This window comes from Chionomys nivalis, chromosome X, assembly GCF_950005125.1.
Source record: "Chionomys nivalis chromosome X, mChiNiv1.1, whole genome shotgun sequence".
NCBI classification, from domain to species: domain Eukaryota; kingdom Metazoa; phylum Chordata; class Mammalia; order Rodentia; family Cricetidae; genus Chionomys; species Chionomys nivalis.
In genome coordinates, this window is record NC_080112.1 from 94,649,082 (window position 1) to 94,661,106 (window position 12,025).

The window sequence follows — 12,025 nt, forward strand, 5'->3', positions numbered from 1 at the left end:
AAACCAAAATATAAAACAAACACACACACACACACACACACAACCATTTCCTCTTTCAGATTTCCCCAAATGATGAATGGTACCATCCAAGCCCCGAACGCGTTTATTATTTCTCTAGAACATTTTCCTTAACATACCTATATTTCCAACTAACTCCTTCCTCTCCTAGAGAGCATCGACAATTTTTTATTTTTATTCCTAGCATGGTGACTGGCACAAAATAGGTATCCAATAATGGCCAATAAAGTATTACTCAAACCAAAAGTAAGAAGGTACATAATATTTATTGATTATTTCACTGCATTCTGAGCACTGCGTTAAGTGCTTTGTGTACATTATTCTTTCAGGAATGTGGATATAGTATTATTACTAGACCCATCACATACTTAGGAAAACGAGGCTCATAGTCACTAGTGAGTCAACCAGAAACACAAAGCAAAAGCAGAACCCAGTCTCATGCCAAGGTCTGTGCTTCCCCCCACACACACACCTTTACTCTAATCATCTCACCTTCTTCGCTGAACTTATCTTACTATTTAAGAGGGTTTCTAAATGGCCTGCTTCCACTTCTATTTTTGTCTCTCTGTGTCCCTCTGAACCTGCCTGCCTCTCTGCTCCTTCCTCTAGGACTATCTCCATCTGACACTACACTTCTATCCCAGCCCCTTACAGGGCTTCAGGCAGTCCATAATAGCTGTGTTTAAAAACTATTTCGGTTGGTCAGAAGCAATACTGAAAGTCACTTCTACATGTTGACACCTATATAAAATCAGTTAAAGTGTCACAGTTCCTTGCCTTAAGAGGGTGCTGTATAAACGCTTCTGTATGGAGAAATGACTCTTCAATCTCATATGAAACCCTAAAATGTGTTCCAAAATCAATACAACTCTTGAACCTCACTATGAAATAAAGCTTGGGAAGCACATTCTGAGACACAATTGCCTTATATAAGGTCAAATTAGGAGCTTTAACTAGGGGATTCTGGGCCTACTATAAAATGTCTGCAGAGCATGTGACTGTTGTATGCATTTATTGCCTGAAGAGGATTGTTCATAGCTTTCAACGGACTCTCAGAGATGTCCTTAACAATAAAGTCTGACATTGAAAACAAACAAACAAATACATCAGAAAGGATAGACAAAGTACAGAAAATTACTAAATAAGCTATACCTTAAATATCTTGTATTATTGTTACAGAATTTCAACCAGTTAAGGTGGTTACAGAAGACCACTGACGTTAGACTGAAGCTGACCTCTAACACGTGACCTTCCTGCTTCTGCCTCCCAAGTGATGGGATGGTGGGCATGCACTACCATGCCCGGGACTCCATTCTCCTTCATTTTATTAAGACACAGAAACACCCTTTGCCAATTTGAGGGATTGAATAATTTTTGCAAGTTCCTCAAACATCTCTTTGTTCATTTCTCATTTATTAAGGCTTCTGATTATTATTCCTGTTTCGGCATTTCTGCAACTATCCTGCATTTTCCCCATCCCCATTATTATCTAAGCATTACCATACCTATTACCTTTTTCACAGTTTTCTTAAAAAATAAGTACTAGCATTACAAAAAAGCAATTTGCCCAAGGTCATACTTGCTTGCAAATCACACAGCAAATATTCAAACTTAGGAAAATAAAAACCTCTAGAAATAAGCCTGTATATTTACAGTCAATCGACAAAGGTTCCAGAATAATTCAGCAAAGAAAGAAAAATCCCAACAAATAGTTCTGGGATAACTTCATCTTTACATGCACAAGAAATGAAGTTAGAAACCTACTTTACAACATATAACAATAATTCAAACTAGACATGGCGGTGTGTGCCTGTAACCCCAGCCCTTGAGAGGTGGGAGGAGAGGATCATAGTGGGTTCAAGGCCACTCGGGACTACATAGTTGAGATCTTGGGCAAAAAAAAAAAAAAAAAAAAAAAAAAAAAAAAAAAAAAAAAAAAAAAAAACCCTCAGTACCTCAGTCTACAAGATGAATACATGAAGATGAATCTATCATCTAAGTATAAGAATCAAAAGAGTAAATAAATGCCTTTGAAGAAAAGATTCCTGTAAATCTGAGATGACTTAGATTAAACAACATGATTTTTGAGATCACAGCAAAAGCACAAGCAACCAGTACAGATAAATGCTACTTCATCCAAATTTAAAACTTTAGGGCTATAAACACCACCACCAGCAGAATGAAAAGGCAAAGGATCTTCCAAAGAAGATAAACAAATAGGCAGAAAACACATGAAAAGATACCCAACATCATTAGCCATTAGGGAAATGCAAAACAAACAAACACACTAGAATAGCTGTAATAATACAAAGCAAACAAACAAAAGGGAAAGCAGCGAGTGTCTGCCAGGATGTGAAGAAATTGAAACGCTCATATATATTGTTGGCACGAATGTAAAATGGTGCAGCTGCTTTGGGAAATAGTTTGGCATTTCCTCTGGAGTTAAATGTAAATCTGATCAAGCAATTCCACTCCTAGGTATGTACTGAATAAAATAAAAAACGTGTTCATTCAAAAACTCATACACAGCAAAGTTCACAGCAGCAATATTCAGAGTCACCATGAATGATCAAAACATGGTTTATTCATAATACAGAATTTTATTTGGCTACAAAAACAAATGGAGTATTGATGGATGTTGCAATATGGATACTACTTTAAAATATACTTCCAAATAAAAGAAGCCAGTACAGAAATGTAGTATATTGTGTGATTCCCTTTATATGAAATACCTAGAATAGGGAAACGCATAGCAATAGGAAGCATAATAGCAATCAAGGCCTAGAGGAGGGAAGGAGTGGGTGTGACTACGAATACGTATGGACTTTCTGAAATTTTAACAATGGTCTGGAGCTAGATAATGGGATGGATACACAAGTTTGTCTTTTTTTTTTTAACTATATTTGAAACCATTAGGCTGCATACTTTAAAATGGTGATGATTATGGTATGTGAACCATATCTCAGTTTTTAAAAAGATAGTCAAACTCAGCAAATTATATAGCTGCCTACTATAAAGTATTAAAATATTGCAAATTGTGTGCTTATGTAGTACCCATAACTCTACTGGGTGGATTGCTTCTATTTTTTTCAGATAGGGTCTCATGTATCACAGGAGGCTTTGAACTCACTATGTAGCTAATGGTAACCTTGAGCTTTTGATTCTCCTGTTTTACCTGTTTAGTGGTGGAACTACAGGCCCACACCACCACCCTTCTTTAAGTTATTTTCCTAGGTTAATGAGTCCCTGTCTAGATCTGGCAATACTCTGAGACATCTACAATCTCCAACAAATGTCAGAAAATTCTTGAGCCTTAGTTCTTATTCACTTAAAAATCTTGAAATGGCCACTAAAAGTACTTAATTCCTATCTACATCACAAAATACTTGTAGTGGAGGAAGGTCTACAACAAAAACAAGACAATGAGAAGGAGTTGCAATTTTAGGCAGTTTTTGAATCACTCATTTGTTTGGAATTAGAGGGTGCTAAAGACAACAAAATGTGATTCTGATAGAGTAGGACCCAACGATGAGTAATCATAAAGCTTTCCCCAGAAAACACAATTGCTGCTCATAAATGTACTCATGAAATACATGAAATGGTAGAATCAATTGACATGTTAAGAAATAAATATCCAGCCGGGCGGTGGTGGCGCACGCCTTTAATCCCAGCACTTGGGAGGCAGAGGCAGGCGGATCTCTGTGAGTTCGAGACCAGCCTGGTGTACAAGAGCTAGTTCCAGGACAGGCTCCAAAACCACAGAGAAACCCTGTCTCGAAAAACCAAAAAAAAAAAAAAAAAAAAAAAAAAAAAAAGAAATAAATATCCATGTGCTTACAACCTAGAGTTCCCTTCCGAATGATTTAGTTACTGGGATATAGACAAATGTACATGGTTTTGGGCTCTCGGCTAGAAAATTGTTCCTGCATAGTTTACCTTCACTTTTTATCCTCTTCAGTTTGAGATTTGTTAAGAAATAGAAAGAAGAAAGGGGAAGGATGGGTTACCAACAAAAGTAAACTTAGTGGTAAGGTATGACAAAGCTCTGTGCCTGAAGAGAAACACAAAAAGGGCTTGCCTCTCTCCCTCCCTCCCCGCTCTCTTTCTGTTGACATAGGGTCTCAATGTTTTGAGCCTAAGTTAAGCTCAAAACAATCCTCTTGCCTCAGCCTTCCAAGTGCTAAAATTACAGTCATGCCCCATAACTCCTACCTAATAGGGATGAGAAAATGCTTCAATGAAAGTGATTAAGAATTCAAAACATAACACATTTTACACTTACAAGATGAAAAAATTATTCAAGTATTGCCCTCCAAATCTAGCATTAGCTAGCTCTGATCAAGGGTTATGATCAAGCAGCTATGATCAGCACTTGACAGAATTCTATTATTTCCAATGCTGTTTGAACATACCTAAATACCTACTTATCCTAACAACTAATATCCTAGGTAGTTGTCATCTTTTAGATCTTTGGGGTAAGGCCCTGGGCTCTCTCTCTCCCTGGGGAACTAGAGGCTACCTTTCTTCCTAGAAAAGCCATAAATGTGAAACTAAGCCTCACCTCTGGGCTGTAGATTGAAAAAAGGGGAGCTAGAGATTTATTTTTCAAAAGTAGTAATGCAAAAAACTATCCTTTGGGATATTAGCTTTAACCTTTCAGGATATTAGCATTAACTACCCATGAGATGTTCCTGAAAATACCTTGGAGGACAAACAAATAAGTCCAGGCTTAGTCTGTTTCTTCAAGGGCAAACTGCTGTTCAGGTTGAACTACAATCACCAGATGATCCTTTCGATGCTTTCTAGATCACATTTATTATAGAGCTAGATCCAGTTATTATAGAGTTCTTTCTATTTATCATCATGCAAAAGGATGTCTGGGTGCTATAAACTAGCTCCTAAAACCATGAATTTTATTTACAAGAGTAACTAAATAGGATAAGAAGGAACTAAAGACAGACAAGGTGTATGACTGTCCCTTGGCTAAGCGAATGTGAAGTATAGTAGATGTATTTACCCTGTGCTGTACCTCAAGGAAGTTAGAATGAATGTTTCAGTGAACAAGTAAAGGTGGGGGGAATCCCTTGTAAATATCAACTAATGAAAACATCTTCTGGAACTGAAAAAGAAAATAACCAAATATAAGAACTTTATGATTAGTGAATGACTCATTCAAGTTCAGAAAAGATAATTTGCCTCCCCCCCCCCCCATGTTGGTACATGGCTGTAATTCCAGCACTTGGGAAGCTGAAGCAAGAGGATCACAAGTTAGTTCAAGGACAGCCTAATCTATATAATGATTTAAAAGCTAGTCTGGGTTAGAAAGCAACTGTCAAAAAATTCTAACATAAAAATAGTCAGTATATAGAATTCTCTATATTTTATATGACAAGGACTCAAATAGAAGACAAAATGAATATTAGGTAGGTTGTCAATGACCATAATTAATTATAAGAATAATCCTATATTTATATAGTAGTTTTATAGCTTTAAAAACCATTGTTTCATTCTTATAATAGAGTCTTCTTAAGGTCTTATATCTAAACAGCACTAGCTTAGTGGTGCTTTGTAAAACATTCAAATTCTTTAGACCATAGTTTCTTTACCACTTTAATTAAGAGCATCTGCCATATGCATAGCATAGGCTCTTGTGATGATCCAATGAGGATAAAATAAATTAACCTGTTTTTAAATTACATTTATTTGCATTACACATTCATACGTGATACACCCAGAACACTGTTTTACAAGCTAATAACCTTTGGAAAGTCATCCCAAACACATAATTGACATGATAGAGGACAATTACACTTCTCATAAAATCCCAGGAAAATCGTGGGTTTAGCTGTAGTGTTTGTGATGCTCATATGTCTTCACATTTAGGCTAGGGTCCTCCTGAGGGAAAAATTATCTCTACTGTTTTCTTTTAGGCTTCCTTCCCATACTGAGAGAACTCAGAACTGGAGGTTAATTATTGACTGGTACAGAGACCTGATCCAGTTTCTGCTTAATAGGTACCAGAGTCTAATTAGCATTTTATAGTACATGAATTTAATGCTACTGCCTTCCAATAATTAGCTCCTAAATCTAACACTTTGTATATTTTGTCTAATGTAGTCATCATTAAAACGAATAGCAAACTAGCAAAACCAAAAATCCTAAGTCTGCTGCAAGTACAAAAGATTAATCCAAGTATGATCAAAATATATTGTATAAATATAAAAATTTCGAAAAATAAAAATATTATTTTTAAAATGATTAATTGAAGTAACCAAAAATGGATTTGCTAAGGTAACTTATGTTTAACAAGAATTATTAAGTATGATTCATAACACCATTATCTTAATACAGATTACACTGGCAAAGTTATAAGGTTGGGGAACAAATGAATAACAAACATCTTTATCTATACTACCAGTACAGATTTTTATCCATCTTAAGACTGAGTTTTCAATCATCTCTTTTTCAATGACATATTTTAAATACTCAGTGATTTTTAAAGTATTTAGTGGTCTACCAGGATGGACAGTTATTTTTACATAATAAAACTTGTAATGTATGTATGTAGGGCATTCTATTGAATGTTAGGCTTCGATGACTCCAAGTTCTGATCAGTAACAAGGGACAGAAAACAGAGGCCTATTTTAAATCAAGCTTCTACTCTCCGGGGAACCACATGGATCCTAGCAACACTGAACAAAAGGCCATAGACAAAGTGATGAGGATTCTGGACTAAAAACCATTTTTCTATTGCTGGACTGTACACACACACACATACACATATACTACACATTTTGCTCTCCTAAATTAACATTGTCTTCCATGCCTACACATTATGTTCTTATCAGAGCAAATTGCAAATATTGGGATTTTAGATTTCAGGAAGAATTTTCATTATATAATGTGCTTGTTATCGGATCATCTGGTGTCTGTAAGAGTATGATCCAGAGTCAGAGGATACTATTCATCATCAACTAGAGGATGATCCAGAGTCAGAGGATACTATTCATCATCAACTAGAGGATGATCCAGAGTCAGAGGATACTATTCATCATCAACTAGAGGATGATCCAGAGTCAGAGGATACTATTCAACATCAACTAGAGAACTCTGACCTGCAGAAAGAGGTTGAGACAAAGTCCAAGGTCAGGCAACCAGAGTTCTGTAGAAGGACAAGAACCCACACTTTTCTAACCCATTTATGCTGAACCACCATCATAGTGTATATTCTATTTGGGCAAACCTCACATGGAGCAAGTGATGGTGGGATGTTGTCACTTTTTTTTCCCCAGAATCCCTCGGCCATGTTTACTTGAAGCATCTTATACCATCTCATAGCCTCATCACTTTATAGGCTTTCTAGGGGGAAATACAGAACCTGAAAGTTGGACTGCCAAAAATGTTATGTGATTATGGTCGTGAAGAATAAAAAGATGAAAAAAGCAGCAGACAGAAAAAGCCACAGAACAGGAACCTCTTCAGCCTACAGACAACTTTCAGCAGAGTTTTAGTAATTGAAAATGGATAGAGACGCATATACTAACCCTTGAAGGAGAGGAGAGAGGATAAGAGGGACTAGCAGTTTACACAGGGTAGTAATAAAGGAGGATTTTCTTCTCCCGCCTCCACTCATCTGAACTTCTCACTTGACGCTATGACTCAACACACAGAGAAGCGCTTTTCTAGCCTCCTCTGTGTACTACTCAGTGATGAACACAGTATTTGTTAAGGATCCAGAAATAGAGACACTTAGCACAATGCGGACTTTGTCCCAAAATTTCAAAAAGTGACCATATTTAGGACCAGTGAGATGGCTCAGCAAGTAAGATTGCTGGCCACCGAGACTGATGACCTGAGTTTGATCTGCACAATCCATGTGGTGGAAAGTAGGAGCTTATTTCCACAAGTTTTTCCTCTAACATCCACACGGATGCTATGGCACACATACATGTTCATATACACACACATGCGCACAAATAAATAAATGTAACAATTTAAGGGGCTATCTTTCAAACCTCTTGAACTGTATTATATCCATTAGGACATGTTACACCTCATATTTTTGATGATACACTGCTTCAAATCAGGACATTCGGCTTAAGAAGGCACTTCATGGACACAAAGCTTTCTTTTGTACAAAAGGCTGAATGAAAACTCAACATTAAATGGAGTTGGAGCACCCTCAAGCCTCTTCTAGCAGCTGAGTCCCATGGCTAACATCTAGAAATTTAGCAAGATCTATAAAGATTGAATGATGAACACACAAAGACAGCTATCTCTAAAAACAGCCATCTGAGATATAATTTTGTGTCTCATCCCTGGTTTTGCCTTTCAGGGTTCTACCTTCCTGTTTAGAAAGAGAGATTTCAGTTCTAAGGGATCTAACAACCAAACCAGTATTCTTTCCTCTTCACCAAGCCAACGATGTTTGCTAATTGATAAACACACACACACACCAATCTTCTGGAGTTTCCTTCTCAATTTTTGTGGTGTCAGCAGATTTTAGGGGAGGAGGGAATGGCAAGGTTCACTACTCAGAACACTAGTTGGACGCAATTATGAGACTCCACCAACACTATTTTAAGATCTACAAGTTGGAGCAAGTTGCCCTGTTCTTAGAGGAAGGATTAACCAAACCAATTTTATCTAAGTCAATTTGCACTGTTCAGATGATCTGTTTGTGAAGCAAGCATGTCACTCCTATTTGCAACAGTGCCTCCCAGAATTGGTCTTGCAAGGTACAACATGCTAGGTAGGAATCCTAGTAGTCAGGAAAGGAAATAGAAGCGAGAGCCCTCCATGGCCCATAACCTCTTCCTACTCTCCACACCACTCTTCTCCACCCAGTCCTAGGCATGGAGCCGGAAGAAGAGTTAAACATAGGACAAATATAAGCCCAAACTACTGGGTCAAGTCTGGGGCTTCAACACAGCCAGCAGAGGCCTCCATGCATTAAAGGTGCTTTGAAAAATATTGACTCATTGCTGCAAGGTGCTAATCATGTTTGTACAACCAGGCCTAAAACTATCTGTGCCACTTTTTATTGGGCATTAACTAACTACCCCCCCATGTTGGTTAAAAATGGGTGAGGCTGTGTATTCAAATGAGCCTGACTCAGATTGTTAGGTTAGAGTGCAGCCAATATGATTTATGACTCGACTGAAAATCATCACCATTACTTTCTATGCCTAATTGTCTGTTTCCATTCAGTTACACACACATTTGGTGAAACAAATTGACTTAGGGCCCAAACTACAATGATAATTTGAATCCCAAGGGGACTAATAATGGCAAATTAAGGTTTTTGTAAATTGGTGTTCCCATTTATACCCAGTCAACCCAGTAGCCCAATAAAGGATAAATGAAGTGCTTTCATTGAAAAGTATAATGCCGAGGTTTATAGAATCCTTTTATCTTCAAAGGGCCAAGCCAATGCTCACAATACCCGGTACATAATATTATGCCTTTTATGCAAGTGCAGCTACTGTGAAAGAAGGGCACACAAATGTCCAAAGGCCGTAAAGCCAATGCAGCACCACATTTGCAATGGGCTCTCTGATCTTCTTGGCTCCAAGACTTGTGTTCAACCACATGAATCAAGTTTTGTAAGGAACAATCAAGAGAAATTTAATTCACACTATGAATCTGTATTAAGTTAATTGATTGAGCAGGAATATACGAAAATAGCAAAGACTGATTTTCCCTCAGGGCAGTGATGACTGGGGAGGAGATAAAAAGGTGTGTGTTGGGGGCGGGGGGGATAATCCAGGTATAGCAAAAGCTTCATAAGCAGAAGTGAGGAATATGAACCCTCAAATTTGGCAGCCCCATCTCCTATTTTAATATTGTCAGAGAACTGATTCAATTTCGGAGAGGAAGTAGAATGGGAATAAGTCAGCCCTTATGGTCCAATTTGAGAATCAGATTAATTAATCTATACACAACAGTTGTCTATTATTACAGTCCCCAGTGTTTTCCTTCATAAATACTCCCTCTCGGAGACACACAACTACCATTCACCAGCCCCACCCTCCAAAATATTCAAAAAAAAGCAAAGTGATTCAAAAGCAAGAAGCTGTGTTGCTGGATGTGCACAGGTTGCTAGCGAAAAGCTGAGAGTGCAGGGACTCTGGTGAGAGAGCTGGAAGGCAAATGTTGTGAGGGTAACAGAAAGAAGAGGCAGTGACATTGCCGAAGGAGTGCGGAAGAGTGTGAAAAGTGAGGAGTCCGAGCGTCTCAGGACCCTAATTTCTTGCTCGAAATAGAAATGCCTCCAAAATAAATAACGTGCGGCACGTGAAGTGCGAAATAACCTAAGCCAGCTCATCACCAGAAATGTTAGAGTAAATCTGCTCTGCCGCTAGCTACTTAATTCTTCCGAGCCCGAAATGGAAAAGCCTCCCATGTCCCTGCTTCAGCAGCAGCGTGTCCTGTGGACACACTCAAGTTTTCCCTCTCCCCCACGGCGCTGCTTTCACAGCTAGGCCAGAAAGAAGGAACCACCCAGACAGAGACTTGAAGATCGCTTCCCCCAGCGAAAAGGGGGATTAAGTTTCTCCCGGGCTCCCGCCGGCTGGGTGTCCATAGGCAGCATCCCAGGCTGCTGCGCCAGCACCGCTGAGCAAACCGCCGACCTAGGGGCGCCGCCCGGGCCGAGGACGCCGTGGGTTGCGGGAGCGTGGGAAGGCGGCTGCGCCCTTTCCCAGACTTGCGCCTGGGCGCCAGGAGAGCCGCTCCACTGCTTTCTCCCGGCTCGGCCTGGCCGAGCGGGAGGCCCCGGGCCGTTCCCCCGCCTGGGATCTAGGAGTGCAAACTCCTTCCCACGAGGGCAGTGGCAGGAACCCGGGTCACCACAGTGTGACACACACCCCGGGCCCCCGCTACTGCCGCCTGGAGCCTCGCGGATCCCGTCTGCCTGTCTCCCCCCACTCCCCAACCCACCCCTGCTTCCCGCCGATCCCGGGTGTCCTCGGCCAGCGCCGGCCCGGCGGCACCTGAAGAGCAGCTGGAGCCGGGGCCGAGCCCTGCGCGGGTGGCGACACTCGACCCCCCCTCCCCCCGGGCCGCGGCGAGGGGACACGTTTTACCCATATTGTTCCCGGGTGCCAGCCATCTCCTCTGTGCTCCTGGGAGCGCCGGGCGCTCGCCGGCCTCCGCAGCAAGCTGGCTGGGGCTCCCGCGCGAGCTCCCGGGCCGCTGTCGCTGCCGCCGCCGCCACCACCACTCTAGGCCGCCGCCCGCCTTCGCCGCTGCGGCCGCCGCCGCTGCCGCCGTGCAGCAGCCGGGATCCGCCAGCCCGCGCGCCCCACAGGGGACAGCACGGAGACCGCGACGTTCCCGCGTCTGGGTCTCCCGGACGAAACTTAAGAGTTTTTGCCTCTCAGTCCAGACGCAGCACCATGACACCACCGCAGCACCACACTGTCATTTCCGCCGCCGCAGAGGAAAAAAAAAAGAGGCAATCCCTTCGAAAGGAGGGTGGAGTGGGGGCAAGTGGAGCCGAAGCTGACACCCCAGGGGAGCACTGGGAGGGGCCCGTGCAGAAGGGGCGCTGGGCCACCTTCCTAGGCTCACCTTCCGCCGCCTCCGCCACTCCCAGCTCCCCGAGCCCCTCCTCTGGAGGCGCGCTTACATGTTTTCTCCCCTGGCAGGAGTGACCGGAGAAACCTGAGCAAGCAAAGGCAGAGGGTGGGTGGGGTTCAGATTACTACTGTACCTACCAGCTGATTCCAGCAGCCTTTTCTCCAGCGCCCTGTCATCTTGATGGAAGACACAGAGAGAAGGGGCCTGAGCAGGCGTGTGTGTGTGTGTGTGTGTGTGTGTGTGTGTGTGTGTGTGTGTGGTGTGTGTGTGTGTGTGAGAGTGAGCGCGTGTCCGCAAGCGGGTAGTGTGTGTGAAGTGCAGAGGGAAGATTATGGCCAAACTCTTCTTCCACCCACCACCCACTACCTCCACAAACCCCCTGATTAGAGCAAGGAAAAGGCCTTTGCGCCGCCAATGAGAAGAG

The 12,025-nt window shown here is 41.6% G+C and overlaps 1 protein-coding gene across 3 annotated transcripts in view; it reads right to left on the reverse strand.

The window, feature by feature from the left end:
- The window catches only part of Mid2 (midline 2), a 99,619-nt gene extending 87,844 nt beyond the window's left edge, over positions 1-11,775 (reverse strand). Inside the window, exon 1 of one of the 3 annotated variants that reach the window (XM_057759665.1) lies at positions 11,739-11,775. Coding sequence is in view for 2 of the 3 variants with exons in the window: in XM_057759664.1 (XP_057615647.1) it covers positions 11,106-11,109 (4 nt within the window). In the remaining variant the exon portion in view is untranslated. Of the gene's footprint in view, positions 1-11,105; positions 11,579-11,738 lie in introns of those variants that run through there. The other 2 variants (XM_057759664.1, XM_057759666.1) reach the window with 2 other exon arrangements.
- Positions 11,776-12,025: the final 250 nt, after the last annotated feature.